The 19,751-nt window shown below is 31.5% G+C and overlaps 1 protein-coding gene across 1 annotated transcript; it reads right to left on the bottom strand.

Annotated features, from left to right (window-relative positions):
* Positions 1-571: 571 nt before the first annotated feature.
* On the bottom strand, positions 572-19,558 carry LOC120356029 (the record flags this gene model as incomplete). Its single annotated transcript, XM_039444807.1, has 3 exons — positions 19,498-19,558; positions 11,217-11,856; positions 572-721 (listed from the first exon to the last, which is right to left on the bottom strand). Coding segments are annotated over exons 2-3 (705 nt in total), but the record flags the coding sequence as incomplete, so codon positions are not given.
* Positions 19,559-19,751: the final 193 nt, after the last annotated feature.

The raw sequence follows: 19,751 nt of genomic DNA, 5'->3' as shown, positions 1-19,751 counted from the left end.
ATCAGGTTGATACTGAAAAGATTGATCATGCACAACTGTAGCTCAGACAATATTCTATGCCTTCTTTAAGAGTTATTGAGTTAAATTTGAGGTGAAAATACGGTACCTCTTTTACTTGGATTGATGAGCTGATAATTTATTTGGTTGTGACTAGCATTCAATAGCTTATTTCTTTTTTATCTCTTTTCTGTATAGGGCTACTTGTAATATAATATAAAGAAAATAAAAATCTCAGTACCCTTTTTTTGAAATATTTTATCACAACATGTTTCGGACATTTATGCCATTTTCAAGTGATATGAAGTGAAAAAAGGGTACTGAGATTTTTATTTTCTTTATACTTATTCCTTTTTATTTTATCTTGACGCAACTTTTTGGTTTTTGATAACACCACGGACATAAATCAAAGTTAATTAGCAATAAGCTTATCATAAAAGCTCTCTATGAATAATGTGTTTGCAAAACAAATTCTTAGATGATGATAGGCTTATATGTCAATAAATTTCCCTTTCTAAGAATAATTCGGGGCAATCATTTTTGCATTATTCAAAAGCATATTCTTAGTTCTTACCTTCTTTACAATCAACTTCAAGAAGTATTGTTGGTAGGAAAGTTTTAACGGATATTTCTTGACAAGAGGATGATTTACTGTTCCATCGAGTATTTTCAACTGGTTTTCTTGACTCTCCGAGTAGTCGCAATTAAACAATTCTAGGAGATCCTGAAACAAAAAATAAGTAGCCTAAATAATAATTTGAATCTATTTGATTGATCAGCCAACACACGTTTTAGACTACCTTCAAGAATTACAAAACTATTTCATAAACAGACAAGATTAAAATACTCACTGAGTTTTGGTTGCAAGCATTCAAAGAGTCCGAATAGCACAAAGCATGTCATGTGTCGTTGAATGGCGTTTAAATTAAAAGTACATTTACAGAAAATAGTGTTAAAATATTGGAGCTGTATACTTACATCCCATTTAAATTTATTTAATTAGTAGCACTTAGAAAAAGCAGTTCTAGAATCGACAGTTCATCTGTTTTTAATTCAGATTCACTCATTTAGAACCAATTTATCTAACAAAAACAAGTTTATCATGCAGGAGAATTCAACAATTGATCCTATAATTATTATTCAAGTACTGTACATTACTAGAGGGTAGTACTTATTCTCAGAAAGCTGAAATGCTGAACCTCATACAGAATAATTTGACGCACGACGACAACAAAGACACTTTCAGATTTTTAGGTTAGGATAGCCACTGCCATTTGCTTATAAATTATTTCGTCACTACTTCTCTTCTTTCTGATTGCATGGGCATTGCAGTAATTGCTCTTGTAGCGCTGATTTCAAAATTGTTGTAAAATAAATATTTTAAAATTATGGAATCTTTTACAGTATTAAACTATAAATATATTCCAGAATTAGAATTTTTCAATGTTTTAGGATTTATTTTGATCTGATAAATATCTTTTCATTGAATTTATTCAAGCCTATATCCCTGTATTTCTTGAAAAATGCGCTCTTTTTCCTTTTTTACCATCTTTTTATAAAAAAAGTCATTTTTAATTATTTTCTCCATAATTTCTATAATTTTCTCAGTCCTAAACTCATGAGATTACTTATTATAATTTTTGGAATAATTTCAAGATTTTCTCATCAAGGTGGTTGAGAAAAGGGAAAGGGAATGAATAGTATATTTCGCACCTAGGGCCGAAAATGAGATATTTCGGCTCGAAATCGGTTTTTAAGTCCGAGGACGTAGGCCGAGGACTAGAAAAGATTGAGAGCCGGAAATACATTTTTGCCCATGGTGCGAACGCTATTTTTCGCCACACCAAAAAAAAACTTCCCAATATATAAGAAATTAAAAAATAAATAAAATTCAAACAGCCTATTTTGATAGTTTGAATCTTGGTTATGACAACTTTCACTGTCAATTAATTTCAATATTACTAATTAATAATTTACAATAGTGACAATATTTTTATACTATTAATATTTCGAATAATTGTTTGAATTTTTATAGCTCGCGCTTTGCGCCTGGTGCAATATCTCATGGATAGATGGATGAATAGAATTTTCATTACTATTTTGAAATAATGTGATTAAAAATTAATATAATTGCATATTTCACAGTTTTGTCTCAAAATATATCTAAAAAATTGATTGAAATTTAAATTACGGTAACTAATATAAAAAATAGCTAATAAAAGTCGAAATTCATCGACAAAAAAAATGTCACACTGACCGAGGTTCGAACCTAGATCATATTTGTAATTCACTGAGCTTTGAGTTCTGATGTAGACTATTATACCTTTACGCTCTCGGCCATTGCATATTTATGATTGAAGAGGCCTGTAAGTCAGGTAACGTATGTAGGCTACTAAAATATAGTGTAGCCTATAGTGGCAAACTTGAAGCCGGTTTGCCGGCATTTTCACAACAAAATATTGCTCTGAAAATAGTTAAATCATAGAGAAAACATTCGAAGATTCAATCTTGAGTGGGCCTAATGTTTTCTCTATATGGTTTGATATTGAAAAAAAATTATCTAAAAGTTTTAATAATGAATTACGGAAAAATTACTAGGAATTTTTCAGTCAAGGCTGAGTTTCACCAGTAGGCTTTACCTTAAACTTTATATCTCTGCTGTATTTTCCTATTATTATTGTTGATTGTATTGCATTAAGAAGTGGAATTCGATAATAAAAAAGAAACAATTATTACTCTACCTCACTTTTAAATATTGATACAATTATTGTACTTTGATTTCAAATTCGATTCTTCACTTTTAAAGACTTGCGATACTTACCTTTCTGACAATGGACAATGCAGCCAACATTATATTGTTGAGGCTATGGAGATATCATCGTATTCTATTGTTTGATATCAAAAACACAATAATAAATATTAAATTATGAAACAGTAATTCATAAAATATATTATAGACATGATACCGCGATTCACGATACATAATTATATAGATTATTACAGTCGTTATGAGATTATCTCTCTATGATTTTTGTGAGATCGGACACGATCAGCTGTTATTCAAGGTCATTTTACAGCCCTAGGGCCGTAAAGTTTTACCGGCCTGGTCGGAAAACAATCACTTTCGGCCTCCATATGACGCACGTAAACCAGCTCATTACATCCAAGTGTGGCGAAAAAACATTTTCAGTTATGGCGAGTGTTACAGTGGTGGAATGATAATTTTTCTAGTTTTAAATTTTCAATGCCTTGATAATGATTAGTATCACTAGCTTTAAAACTATGAATTCAAGAAATCAACTCAAAGAAAATCCAAAACAAGAGATGATGAGGTAAGATCAGACATCAATATTATCTTCTTGTGAAAAAATTGCAGCTAAATTACCGCACGGTTTCCATCAAACAACAATAATTGTTCAGTCTTGTTGAAAAGTTCATGACAAGTGAAGCAATGCATCAATCAATTCCATTCAGCTAGAAATAATATCTTATAAGGCTATAACTTATAACACAAATTGAAAAAATATTATGAATGCTGATGATATTCACAAACCTATGCTACGATATATGACTACGTTTATGACTATAAGCCTATTTCAATGCCAGTAGCTACTTGTTGATTTTAAAATTCTTGGTTTTTGGTATGTTTGCTTTCGTTATTGTTATAAACGGTAAAAATACAAATTAACGGTTTCATATTTCTATTATAACCTGTAATAGTTTATTACTAATAACGTTTTTGGCACTAAAATAGTTATTTGTGCAACTAGTGCGAAAAGTGACAGCTTGCTGCACCAAAAGAAACGTTTACGCAAGAGCCGTAGACGAGGGTGGAATGGTTTCTTGAGTGCAGCAGAGGAACTTTGCGCACGTATTTCACATTAATTTTTTCTACAGTTACCATTGAATATTAGAAGTGGTTGATTATGGGTAAAATGATGGCTGAAATCCATCAAATGTTTGTCTGTATAATTTTGTTATAATAATAACTTTAATTTATTTTAAACTTGATAATCCAATTGAAAATTATTAATCGATAATTTATTCAAATTGAAAATTGAATTAATCCAATTAATCCAATTAATTTGAAAATTCAAATAATTTTGAGTGAATCTTAATTTCCAAATAATTTTTCAACCAATCAATTTATGAATGATAAAATATTATTTTTCTACAACTGCACGTAAAATAGTTATTTGTGCAACTAGTGCGCAAAGTGACAGTTTTCTGCACCGAAAGAAGCGTTTATGCCCGAGCCATAGGCGGGGGCAGAATGGCTTCTTGAGTACAGCAGAGCAACTTTGCTCATGTATTTCACATTAAACTTTTCCTACAGTTACCATTGAATATGAAAAGTGGGTAATTATGGGTAAAATGATGGCTGAAATCCATCAAATGCTTGTGTGTGTGATGCTGTTATTAATAACAACCTTAATTCATTTGAAAATTAATAGTCAAATTGAAGTTGAAAATTCTCAGCCAAAGTTCTCATTTTTATTCATTCAAGAATCAGAAAAAATACAGATAGAACAAAAAATTCACATTCAAAGTACACGCCAACAGCTGATTGGGATAGCTGCAAGATGACTGAACCAACAAGCGCGCGACCTAGCGGGAAGAATCGTACCTAAGTTTGTTTCATCCAGCTAAAAACTACAGAAACAGGATTCAGAAATTTAGACTTTTGCTCAAATTACCGAGAAAAATGCTCAAAGTAAACTGAAAAATATTAAAAAAATAACATAGACAACAGAGAATATTTATTGTAGTATTCTTGTTTTATTATTTATATGGATATCGAACGGTAATCATTTAACCTCAAAATTTGAATTTTATAATGTATATTTGCTACTTTTCTCATTGCTTGCAGTTGAAATAATAATTATCAATAGAAGAGAACTATTATTTATTATTAAATGATGAGAATTCGTAAACGATGATTGTTTAATTTTGATTTAGATGAACATTATTCTTGTTTTGGATTTCTATATTGGGATTTCATCATAAATGTAGGGTAGCCATTGAAATGATTCTTATCTAAATCTAACCACAGTCATTGTTACCAACTTAATGTTTGTTTCCGTGCACTAATCCTCCATATAACCCACCAAGTGTTGCCATGTTGCAAATCTGGAGTGCAGAAAAAATTTTTTCCCGCACTAGAGCGGAAAAGTGATTCTTTGCATTCTGTAATCAGTGCAGGAATGGCCACTTTTCAACGAAACTGTAGGAAAGAAGAATTTACATACTCAATTCTCCTCATAAAACAGCTTATTTCTGAGGAGAATCTACTTTTTCGCTTGCTAACCATCCGTGCATGCGCAGTAAATTTTCTTTACACTCGCAAATCATTTGCACATGCGCAGAAGAGTTTCTTTAAGCTCGCCAATGAGCTTATGGTAAGCAGCTCGCCAAAAGGTCAGATCTTAACCTAAAAAGTCGGTAATTGTAGCCCCACCGATATAAGTAATTTAACAGGTTTGAGCAGTTGTAGAAAAAATGTTGTATGTAATTCACGCATAATGCTTCTTTATCGCTCTTGCAAAATTATCATGCTTCCGCTTCGCGTCGTGTGATAACTGTTTTGCACAAGCGATAAAGTCGTGCATTATGCTCTTAATACATAAATAGCTATTGAAATAATGAATAATTAATAATATTCAAAATGTATGATATAATGAGTTCTCATTCTTATTTATTTGAAAATCAGGAAAAATATAGATAGAACAAATTCACATTCAAAATACAGGCCAATAATGTCAACTGCTGATTGGGATGGCTGCAAGATAATACGCAAAGTATAAGGAGTACACAAAGTAATACTTTGCGCACTAGAGCGGAAAAGTGATTCTTTGCATTCTGTAATCAGTGCAGGAATGGTCACTTTTCAAGGTAACTGTAGGAAAAATTGTTATTGTGTGTTCTGTGTTACTATTATCCAGGTAATGTCCTATTTTTCTTACTTATATCATAAGTTATACATTACTTACATACACTATCTGCATCGGTAGGCTATCTGATAATTCAAGAATAATTATTAATTTTTATACATTATAATAATTTTTAAATACTAATAACAGTCAATGACATAAACGTTATTACTATAAGAAAACAATTAAATGTAATGTGATTTGTATCAATAAACATAAAAGCGCTCCTTTTGATGAGGTTTAAATTTCATTTCCATCACCTTGATTTGAAAGTATAAAATTAAATGAATAATTTGAAGGCTAGAATAGTTGGGAAAACAAGTGAACTTCCACTGTGTTTTGACTAGAACATTGATCATGCTGAGTAGTATTTTAGCCTCTTATTATCATTGGTATTCTTGTTTTATTTGAAAAATGCTTTCAATGAGTAATTGATTGGACATCGGGTTAATATTTCTATTTATTCTAATGTAATCTATTTATTTACCCATTTGTACAAATCGACTAAAAATTGAAAGGTATACTGGGAAATATGAGATGGCTTATTCAATTTGATCATTGAGGGTGCTTGTATAATTAGCTTTAGTGATTATAATAATGATAATACCTTATGTGCTGGTAAATAAGAGATGGCTTATTTAATTCGATCATTGAGAGCGCTTGTATAGATGATTTATGATATACTGTGCCTGAAAGAGTTATCTCCTAAAATAATACATCATTCCTACTTAATTTATTATGCTTTATTTCGCCAAAAAATAGAAAGCTGAAATTATTCCTCTTGTCATGAAGACATTTTGTTTGGTTAAATGAAGAATTAAGGCAATGATTTGTATTGGATCGCATACAAATTTAATTGTTGAATACTGTATAAATTATTCTGATTTTAATATTTCCTATATGATTATGCAAAATATAGTTCTCTTTGATTGTAGAAAACAATTGCGGCGTAGAAATCATTTTCTTACTAGTTGAGTGTAGATTATTTTAAAAAGAAAATCATATTAGCAAAAATAATGTTATCTAATATAGGGAACAAAAAGACTATCAAGTGATCATAAATCCATACAAATATGGATTCCAGATAATAAACATAGATAAGCTGAATTAATGGATAATTCTTAGTTGGAATATCACTACAAGTCTATTATTTCATAACACAACTATTTCACTGACTTTTCTATTATTTAAAGTGAATTATTTGGTAAATAAAAACCAGTCTTTCATCCAAAATACCAGTATCTGAATTATCTTTCTCATATATCCACTGACGAGTGATTAAAATGAATTTACTGTTCTAAATATTAATTAATGCTTGTAATAATGTAGAGTTCTTGTTCTGAATGTTATTATACTACTGGAAATAAATTATAAATTGCATTTGCTCAGATAATAATTAATTAATAATAATTATTATTAATCTAAAATTCTAATTAAATGTTGTTAATCACCTATAGGAGGTACCGGGTTCGATTCCCGGGCTGGGAAATAAGATTTGTTTAAACTTAGTGGCGCTCATCGAATTTCCATCTAGCGATGTTGTCAATATTTGCAGTAGCGGACGTCTTCGGGGTGATCTATAGCATTTTTCTCTAATAATAATTGTTATTATATTATTTCAATTTCTTGTTCTGAATGCTACTGAATGTTATTCTATTGATTTTGGAGTTCCCATTTCAAAAATTATCATTTTTAAAACGGTACAAATAAATTGCTAAAAGCTTTTTACGACTAATGTTTGATAAAGATAAAAATTAGAGAATGGAATAGTAAGGGCTTAGCCTGTTTTTCAATTCCAAATCATCATTATGAAAGAATTCTTGTTAATTAGCTATCCATACGTTTAATTTGATGGAATTGAAGGTGACTGCTGATTATTATTTTCCCCTCACAACTTTCTAGACTCCAAAACATTATTTTTTGAGATTAATTTTTCTATAGAATCTGAAAAGATTAATAATAATTCTGAAGAAAAAAGGGTGGATAACTTGAGGGCTTACTCTAGTTCCACATGAACTTCAGGCACAAGTTAATTAAACATGGGAAGAACGAGTTGATCTCCAAAGCGGTATAAACTCAACTGGAAAATCTTGGTTTAGTATTTTTCATGCAAAGAAAATTAAGAAGTGGAAAATTGAGGAACAGACTTGAATGAAGATAGTCAAGACGCTCTAGCGGCTGGACGATATGGTGGTGAAAAGGAGTGAGAACTTATGTTAATTCGCCATTTGCAATTCAGAATAATGCCAGCGATATCCAGATTCAACGCCCGAGGTTCTTCCACCATACTTTTAATAGGATTCAGGGTTTGATGAGGGAAAAATCGGGGAAGAAGATGAGGCTTGTTAATTTTGTCCCTACATATTCTTGTATAAATTTGTTGGATTTTTTTTTATTTTCTGAAATGTTTAGTTTATCAAAGAATTTCAAGCTCATTCTAAGATTCTATAATTACTATATGAAGTGACTTCATTTTTTCTGATTATGATGAAACAGCATTAAAACTATGATTGAAATATATATTCTAAGTTTGAACTCTCACATGAATAGATTTCAATGTACAGTATTGGTACTTTGGTAGCTTCTGGCTACTGTTAACTTTAATATAACTTAACAATCAATAATAAACATTGAAAAAATAATATTATGATTGAAATATCAATACCAAGATTGAACTCTCACATGGATAAATTTGAATGTACAGTATTTGCGTTTGGCTACTGTCAACTTAATCATGGAAAACTTCAATATTAAGTTTTGAAATATTATTAAGATGAGTTCGAAGAAGCTGGAGATTTCAAGGAATCCAATATGAAATTGGGTCATCGAGGTTCATTAATCCAGTACATCAGATAGATATATTCAGATTTTGGTGTTTGGATGATGTATATTGAATAGAATAATATGATTATGAATAACACAATAATTATAATTTCCTTTGAGTTCTAGTCACAAATCTTTAATCTTTAACTACATCTTTTAATGCCAGGGACATATATGTATAGCATATACAGGATGTCCCACCAAGGTTTTAACAGCCGTTGATCATAGATTCTACTCGACATTTCTGACAAAAAATGTTTTGTAAACTTTTTTCCTATCAATCTTAGTTTTGAGATATATCGATTTTTCTATATTTTCAGAATATGCCTACTTCCGGTCATTAAATACTCAATAACTCGAAAACTACTGGTCGAGATTCAATTTCAAGGGGATTGTTTGGAAGAGAAAAACATTTCTAACTTGATGAATGTAATTCTATTCGTTGTAAATATTTTGCAGTTTTTTATTAGGGCTTAAACTTGAAAAAATGCTATTGTTCAAATTCAAAGTCAAATTTCAAACCGTTATTTCTCGTTTTTTTCCGGGTAATTATAGTGGTTACAATATTTCAAAAACTTCTCCATTTCATAAGCTTTCGAATGAGTATAAATTCGAAAAGGTAAGTTCCATGATAAAGTGTTCAAAACTGCTAATATCTGGAATGAACACCTTCAAAATGAGGAAATTCACAAACACCATGCGCATCAAGTGTTGATCCTAAGGGTGAAATCACCAGATTCCTCTCTGACAATATTTACAAGTTTTAATCAAAATTTTAACATTCTATAATGATATGACTTTTTCAATAATTTGCATTATTTCCTGTACCATAAATCCTGAATTATACTTTTATACTAATTTATACTCATTCGAAAGCTCATGAAATAGAGAAGTTTTTGAAATATTGAAACCACTATAATTACCAGGAGAAAAATCGAGAAAAAACGGTTTGAAATTTGACTTTGAATTTGAAGAATAGCATTTTTTCAAGTTTAAGCCCTAATAAAAAACTACAAAATATCTAACAACGAATAAAATTACATTAATCTTGTTAGAAATGCTTTTATCTTTCCAACAATACCCTTGAAATTGAAATTCGACCAGTATTTTTCCAGTTTTTGAGTATTTAATGACCGGAAGTAGGCATATTCTGAAAATATCGAAAAATCTATATATCTCGAAAACTAAGGTCGATAGGAAAAAAGTTTACTGAATATTTTTTGTGAGAAATGTCGAGTAGAATCTATGGTCAACAGCTGTTACAACCTTGGTGGGACACTCTGTATAATATTATGTACACAATCTTAAACCTCACTTATACAGATCATGTAGATCAATCAAACTGAATTCAGGATAGGCTTGATAAAAAATATGGTGTAGCGCACTCACACAACTTTCCTTGCCGTTATGAAAATTGATCACCTGACGCTAGTGTTCACGCGCATCTGAAGTCTACTATTAAAAAATCTGAGACAGCTGGTGACAGCACAATATCGCTGGAGACACACGATGTCTGCTATCTCTTCATAGTGAATGATTTAATAGAATCAACGGTTGCCAACAGTCTGCAATTGAATAATCACATTTTCTCGAATTTCGAGCTAATTTTCAATTTTAGGTGAAAATGTTACTGAACATTAATTGTAGAGATTTTCATGCTCAGTCTTCTCCACTTGATTTTATTTGTTTAAATTGTATTTCAAGCCTGATAATGGGAATCTAAAATCAAACTTTGCATAGATGAAGTGGACCTCCTAATTTTTTTACAGATATGGGACTTGTGGCAGTTGATAGAGCGTATCAATGACTATTTTAAGTATAAATTTGATCAAAATCGTTGGAGCCGTTTTTGAGAAAATCGTGAAAAACCCTGTTTTTGACAACATTTTCGCCATTTTAGCCGTCATCTTGAATTGCATTTGATCGAAATTGTTCGTATCGGATCCTTATATTGTAAGGACCTTAAGTTCTTCCGTTAAATGGGAGATGAGATATCGTGTACACAGACGAACATACACTCAACATACACACACACACACACACACACACACACACACACACACACACACACACACACACACACACACACACACACACACACACACAACACACACACACACTGATTTGAAAATTAAATTGATTTTTTTTTCAATATTGAATCTATTTAAATAACAATTTCTCAGTTTAAAACATGATAGTGCATTGGGCTTCAAGGTGGCTCCGCTCACCTCATTCAAGTTTTTCAAAATCTATCTTGAGTCAGTAAGATAAAGTTTCTCTTGAAAGTTTGCATGATACTGTAGTTGTTAAAATAAAAAAATAAACATTCATTTACAACTTTTTATTCAAATATAGTTCTTATGACACATACAGTTTTTCAAGCATTTGCTGTATCTTGCTTTTCAGATAATCAATAACATACAACAAAATGTAGTAGAATATTTCAGCTACAGTCATTATACTCACGCCTAGAAATGCATCCAAGTAGAAAACAGTGGCATCCATCATCTCATTGTTATTGTACGTGTAGGTTCGAACTTTTGGATGAAAAAAATCATCTCTGAATACTAACCAAAGTTCTTGAAGTGGATAAATCAAATCACTTTTAGCTTTTACTGACTCATAAGATATAACCTTGTAGTCTGTGTAGTTACAAGATGGCAAACAGTCACAATCATCTACAAATTTCCTCTCACCTGTGTCATAATGAGTGGCTTTGACAATATTCATCGCACAGGAGCTGTATTCATCAGAGCATATATATGTTGATTCGTTGTGTGGCATGTAAAACAGAACACATCCACATTCTCTCAAAGCTCTTTTGGTGGAGCACTCCATTAAACAGTTTTGTTGTGTATAATATTGAAAAAAGTCCAATGTTTTCTCCGTTGTGTTGTAGCATTGTTTGGCAGATGGAACTTTGTATAGAAAATCCTCATCATCCACGGGATTTTTAATGATTAGTTCAGGATCAATGAGGATGCGAGAGCTTGATAATGTCCGAAGACGATGCCATCTCATGAATGGACTAGGGACATCCCAAGGATTGTGGATTGTGAACCTATATTCATTGTCCCTGCCAATGAATTTTCTGTCTTCCTTCCCTCTAGAATCAAAGAGAACATAAACTATGTCTGATTTATCTACCAAAACTGGTACTTTCAATGATCGTTCAAAGTCGTTTATTCCTTGTAAATAAAATGTATATGACGGAAATCCATTGATTAAATCAGTATTCGAATCAAGCGTAATGTTCACTCTTTTCATTAAACCTACTTCTGGGTGCAAATGATGTTGTACTGTATTCATCTTGTAAATCTTGGACGCTGGAAGCATGTTGATGGACCAGCAGAATTCCCTGAACATTAGGTTTGGTCGTTTTCGTCCGAAAGAAGCAAATGATACTGAAATTGCTACATAGTCATAAATATAAGGGAAAAAGGATTCATGACTCAAATTAGATATAACAAATCTTTCCCAATTACTATCTGTACCATGTCTTGTTGAGCTCATGTTGAACATCTCATCAAATGCTCTTCTTGACATACCCAAGATATCTGCGAGCTTGTATATATCATCACCAAGTTTTTCCTTGAAAAATTCAACTTCTTCGACTGAAGGATGTACTGGACCACAGATGGTGAAAGCAGGTATGGCCAGGGTAGAGATATGTTGGGGAGATGTTGCCACTTCTATTGTCATAGGATCCTCTTTCCATTTATTTATCTTCATTCTATAAATTGCAACTAATGATATAAAAAAACAGATTACGACTATGCACCAGAATCCACGTTTAATCCAATGATTGTTGGGGTTACCAATGTATTTCACGCCATGCAAAGAAGTATTCTCCACAAAGTTTTTGAAATGGGGATTCACGGTTCTCCTCCTCATCTGCCTTGGATGTGAAGTTTTGGAAGTAGCCATGTTCATGAGTGTCGAAAGCACAAAACAATATACGCAGTGGATGATAGATCATGGTTGTATAGATTTGATATCTGCACAAGAACTAGTAGAAGGATCCTGGTATTCTCAACTAGAACACTCACTGAAATTTACTTTCAACTGGGCGTGAACCTTCAACAAACTGCTTATAAATGAACATCAGGGCGGGGCCACTTCACTTTTAAAGTAAACGCATGGAGAGAAGCCACCTTTTAATCACCTTTTCCATTTCAATATTACTTCACAACAGAGATAATGTGATAGGTAATTATTTTGGGTGTGGAACTCATATTTTAAATAACTGTTATTTCTATTGGGATTTGAATGAGAAGGCTGATGGCTCAATGAGCCCACGTTATCCGAGTTGGATGAATTCAAAAGTCATTCTGAGGTCAAAATAATTATTATAAGTGATTGGTTGTTTTACTTCACATAAAAAAAGTATTGGAAGCAGGGAAGAGGAGTTGGTGGTGGTGGGTGAAGAAGAAGGAGGATGAGGAGGTAGGGATGGCTCCTAGTTGAATGAATGAAACTAATGTTTTGGTAGAGAGTTACTGGGAATCATATTTTCAATATTCTTTTCAAAGAATGGACATTGATATGTTCAAAGCTCCGCCAATTTATGTAGATACAAAACAATATTGTCTTGAAGAAATTTCTAAATTGTATTCTTATTCTTATCATGTACAGTTCAATGATTATTATTTCAGTTCATACAATGCAAAAATGTATTGTAAGCTACTAAGTGTATGAGCCAGTATACAGAGTGGGTGAAAAGTGCGAGAACGTGTATCTCATACACAAAGGTAATTTGACGGTGGGTGTGATTGGGAATCCTACTCGAATTGAGAAAACTACTTTACAATGACTTTAAAAATCTGGTCCGCCATCTTGGATCCGCCATATAGAATGCAACTTATTTTTTTTAAATAGGAAAGTGGTCATGTGATACATGATTTTGATAGGGAATTTCAAGAAAGAATGAATGGCGGAAACCGCATATCGATATCTCAAACCGTTTCAAAGATATTCACATTATCAATCGATACTATTCAGAGCAGAGATGAGAGAGAAAAGTCTGAGAACGGCTGGGTATCTCATAAAAAGAAGTGATTCAGAGGAGTGTGTGATTGGGGATGCTACTCAAATTGAAAATACTACTTTACTATGACTCCAAAAATGTGGTCTGCCATCTTGGATCCGCCATTTTTAATGCAACTTTATTTTTTTAAATAGGAAGGTGGTCATGTGATACATGACTTCGATACAGAATTTCAAGAAAAAATGGATGACGGAAACCGCATATCGATATCTCAAACCGTTTCAAAGATATTCACATTATTAATCGATACTATTCAGAGCAGAGATGAGAGAGAAAAGTCTGAGAACGGCAACGGCTGGGTATCTCATAAAAAGAAGTGATTCAGAGGAGTGTATGATTGGGGATGTTACTCAAAATACTACTTTACTATGACTCCAAAAATCTGGTCCGCCATCTTGGATCCGCCATTTTTAATGCAACTTTATTTTTTTAAATAGGAAGGTGGTCATGTGATACATGATTTCGATACGGAATTTCAAGAAAAAATGAATGGTGAAAATGGCACATCGATATCTCAAACCGTTTAGAAGATATTGACATTATCAATCAATACCACTCAGGTATTTCATTTCTGATTTGCATGGTACTGATTGATGATGTGAATATCTTCTGAACGGTTGAGATATCGATGTGCGGTTCGCCATCCATTTTATCTTGAAATTCCTTATCGTAATCATGTATCGCATGACCACCTTCCTATTTAAAATATGAAGTTGCATTCAAAATGGCGGACCAGTTTTCAAAGTCATAGTAAAGTAGTATTTTCAATTCAAGTAACATCCCCAATCACACTCCAGAAGAAGAAGAAGAAGAAGAAGAAGAAGAAGAAGAAGAAGAAGAAGAAGAAAGAAGAAGAAGAAGAAGAAGAAAAAGAAGAAGAAGGAGAAGAAGAAGAAGAAGAAGAAGCTTGATTTGTATTATAATTTATTATTCGAAGAATATATATCAAAAATTATTAAATAACTAGGCTATAATATAAAGGCTTGAGTTGGAAAAGCAAGTGAACTTCCACTGTGTTCATTATGAGTAGTATTTTTGCCTCTTATTATCATGGGTATTCTTATTACATTTGAAAAATGTTTTCAATGAGAAATTAATTGGAAATCGAATTAATATTTCTATTTATTTCAATACCATTTATTTGTTTACCCATTTGTACAAAACCACTAAAAATTGAAAGCTATACCGGTACTGGAAAATGAAAGTGATGGCTTATTAAATTTGATCATGTAGGGTGCTTGTCGTATAATTAACTTCATTGATTAAAATATAATATACTGTGCCTCAGAGTTATATCCTTCTAAAATTGCATTATATTAATAATGCATTATTCCTACCTCATTTATTATGCTTTATTTCGCCAAAATAGAAAGCTCCATTTATTCCTCTGGTCATGAAGACATTTTGTTGGGTTGATTGAAGTATTAAGACATTGATAATTTTATTGTATCGCATACAAATTTAACTGTTGAAATTAATAATAAATTATTAATTAACTATATAAATTATTCTGATTTTAATATTTTCTATATGATTATGCAAAAAATAGTTCTCTAGATTGTAAAAAAACCATTGCAGTGTAGAAATCATTTTCCCAACTAGTTGAGTGTAGATTATTTGAAAAATAAAATAATATCACCAAAATAAGGTTATCTATCTAACATGGGAAAAAACTAAGACAAAACATCAGGCAATGATTATGAATTCATACAATAATATGGAATTCAGATAATAAACATAGATAAGCTGAATTGATGGATAATTCTTTTCTATTATTTAAAGTGAATTATTTGTTAAATAAAAACCAGTCTTTCATCCAAAATACCAGTATCTGTATTATTTATTTATTTATTTATTTACATTGTGTACAAATACTTAACATGAGGAAAGGCACAACAGGCTGCCCAAAACTGTCCCATTTCCAATTTATACTATACTGTCCAAATCAAAATGTTGGTTATGTCACTTTCACTTTTCAAAATACATTTTACACTCTTCAATACTCAGATAAACGAGCAAATTTTGAATCTAATAGATACTATTAGAATCTGAAATTAAAAAATCTAGAACAGTAACTAAATAATTATTCAAAAAGTCTAAATTTTGAATGAAACTAGAAATTTTTGAGCTAAAAACTTCTCACTTTATAGAAAACTAGTCTTATTCGTCTATTCTTATCTTTCTCATATATACACTGACGAGTGATTAAAATGATTTTACTGTTCTGAATATTAATTAATGCTCGTATAATGTAAAGCTCTTGTTCTGAATGTTATTATACTAATGGAAATAAACTATGAATTGCATTTGCTCAGATGATAATTAATGAATAATTATTATTAAACTGAAACTCTAATTAAATGTTGTTAATCACCTATAGGAAATACCGGGTTCGATTCCCGGGCTGGGAAATAAGTTTTGTTTAAACTTAGTGGCGCTCATCGAATTTCCATCTAGCGATGTTGTCAATATTTGCAGTAGCAGACGTCTTTGGGGTGATCTAAAGCATTTTTCTCTAATAATAATTGTTATTATATTATTTCAAATTCTTGTTCTGAATGATACTGAATGTTAATTATGTTAATTATTATTCTATTGATTTTGGAGATCTCATTTCAAAAATTATCATTTTTAAAACGGTACAAATAAATAGCTAAAAGCTTTTTACGACTAATGTTTGATAAAAAGATAAAAAATGGAGAATGGAATAGTAAGGGCTTAGTTTGTTTTTCAATTTCCAATCATCATTATGAAAGAATTATTGTTAATTAGCTATCCATACGTTTAATTTGATGGAATTGAAGGTGACTGCTAATTATTTTCCCCTACAACTTTCTAGACTCCAAAACATTATTTTTTGAGATGAATTTTTCTATAGAATCTGAAAAGATTAATAATAATTCTGATGAAAAAGGGTGGATAACTTGAGGGCTTACTCTAGTTCCACATGAACGTCAGGCACAAGTTATTAAACATGGGAGGAGAGAGTTGATCTCCAAAGCGGTATAAACTCAACTGGAAAATCTTGGTTTAGTATTTTTCATGCAAAGAAAATTAAGAAGTGGAAAATTGAGGAACAGACTTGAATGAAGATAGTCAAGACGCTCTAGCGGCGGACGACGATATGGTGGTGGGAAAGAAGAGTGAGAACTTATGTTAATTCGCCATTTGCAATTCGAATATAATGCCAGCGATATCCAGATTTAACGCCCGAGGTCTTCCACCATATTTAATAGGATTCAGGGTTTGATGAGGGAAAAATCGGGAAAGAAGATGAGGCTTGTTAATTTTGTCCCTACATAATATTCTTGTATAAATTGTTGAATTTTTTTATTTTCTGAAATGTTTAGTTATCAAAGAATTTCAAGCTCATTCTAAGATTCTATATTTACTATATGAAGTGACTTCATTTTTTTTGATTGATGATGAAACAGCATTAAAACTATGATTGAAATATATATTCTAAGTTTGAACTCTCACATGAATAGATTTCAATGTACAGTATTGGTACTTTGGTAGCTTCTGGCTACTGTTAACTTTAATATAACTTAACAATCAATAATAAACATTGAAAAAATAATATTATGATTGAAATATCAATACCAAGATTGAACTCTCACATGGATAAATTTGAATGTACAGTATTTGCGTTGGCTACTGTCAATTTAATCATGGAAAACTTCAATATTAAGTTTTGAAATATTATTAAGATGAGTTCGAAGAAGCTGGAGATTTCAAGGAATCCAATATGAAAATTGGGTCATCGAGGTTCATTAATCCAGTACATCAGATAGATATATTCAGATTTTGGTGTTTGGATGATGTATATGAATAGAATAATATGATTATGAATAACACAATAATTATAATTTCCTTTGAGTTCTAGTCACAAATCTTTAATCTTTAAACATCTTTATAATGACAGGGACCTATTATGTATAGCATATACAGGATGTCCCACCAAGGTTTTAACAGCCGTGCTCATAGATTCTACTCGACATTTCTGACAAAAAAGTTTTGTAAACTTTTTTCCTATCGACCTTAGTTTTTGAGATATTTCGATTTTTCGATCTTTTCAGAATATGCCTAATTCCGGTCATTAAATACTCAATAACTGGAAAAAACTATGGTCGAGATTCAATTCCAAGGGGATTGTTTGGAAGAGAAAAACATCTCTAACTTGATGAATGTAATTCTATTCGTTGTTAAATATTTTGCAGTTTTTTATTAGGGCTTAAACTTGAAAAAATGCTATTGTTCAAATTCAAAGTCAAATTTCAAACCGTTATTTCTCGTTTTTTTCGGGTAATTTAGTGGTTACAATATTTCAAAAAACTTCTCCATTTCATAAGCTTCGAATGAGTATAAATTCGAAGAGGTAAGTTCCATGAGAAAAGTGTTCAACAACTGCTAATATCGGGAATGAAACCTTCAAAATGAGGAAATTCACAAACAGCATGCATCAAGTGGTGATCCTAAGGGTGAAATCACCAGATTCCTCTCTGACAATATTTACAAGTTTTAATCAAAATTTTAACATTCTATAATGATATGACTTTTTCAATAATTTGCATTATTTCCTGTACCATAAATCCTGAATTATACTTTATACTAATATACTCATTCGAAAGCTCATGAAATAGAGAAGTTTTTGAAATATGAAACCACTATAATTACCAGAGAAAAATCGAGAAAAACAACGGTTTGAAATTGACTTTGAATTTGAAGAATAGCATTTTTTCAAGTTTAAGCCTAATAAAAAACTACAAAATATCTAACAACGAATAAAATTACCATTAATCTTGTTAGAAATGCTTTTATCTTTCCAACAATACCCTTGAAATGAAATCGACCAGTATTTTTCAGTTTTGAGTTTCGAATTTCGAGCTAATTTTCAATTTTAGGTGAAAATAGTACTGAACATTAATGGTAGAGATTTTCATGCTCAGTCTTCTCCACTTGCTTTATTTGTTTAAATTGTATTAAGCCTGATAATTGGGAATCTAAAATCAAACTTTGCATAGATGAGGTGGACCTCCTAAATTTTTTTACAGATATGGGACTTGTGGCAGTTGATAGAGCTTATCAATGACTATTTTTAAGTATAATTTCATCAAAATCTTGGAGCCGTTTTTGAGAAAATCGCGAAAAAACCCTGTTTTGGACATTTTCGCCATTGTAGCCGTCATCTTGAATTGCATTTGATCGAAATTGTCGTATCGGATCCTTATATTGTAAGGACCTTAAGTTCTTCCGTTAAATGGGAGATGAGATATCGTGTACACAGAGACGACACATACTCAACATACCACACACACAACACACACACACACACACACACACCACACACACACACACTGATTTGAAAATTAAATTGATTTTTTTTTCAATATTGAATCTATTTCAATAACAAATTTCCAGTTCAAAACATGATAGTGCATTGGGCTTCAAGGTGGCTCCGCTCACCTCATTCAAGTTTTTCAAAATCTATCTTGTGTCAGTAAGAAAAGTGTCTCTTGAAAGTTTGCATGATACTGTAGTTGTTAAAATAAAAAAAGAAACATTCATTTACAATTTTTATTCAAATATAGTTCTTATGACACATACAGTTTTCAAGCATTTGCTGTATCTTGCTTTTCAGATAATCCATAACATACAACAAAATGTAGTAGAATATTTCAGCTACCGTATTATACTCACGCCTAGAAATGCATCCAAGTAGAAAACAGTGGCATCAATCATCTCATTGTTATTGTAGGTGAGGGTTCGAACTTGGATGAAAAAAATCATCTCTGAATACTAACCAAAGTTCTTGAAGGGATAAATCAAATCACTTTCAGATGTTACTGACTCATAGATAAACCTTGTAGTCTGTGTAGTTACAAGGGCAAACAGTCACAATCATCTACAATTTCTCTCACCTGTGTCATAATGAGTGGCTTGTCAATATTCAC

This window comes from Nilaparvata lugens, unplaced genomic scaffold, assembly GCF_014356525.2.
Source record: "Nilaparvata lugens isolate BPH unplaced genomic scaffold, ASM1435652v1 scaffold5573, whole genome shotgun sequence".
Taxonomy (NCBI): domain Eukaryota; kingdom Metazoa; phylum Arthropoda; class Insecta; order Hemiptera; family Delphacidae; genus Nilaparvata; species Nilaparvata lugens.
The sequence above is the reverse complement of the archived record's forward strand: the minus strand, read 5'-3'. Positions and strand labels throughout refer to the sequence as shown.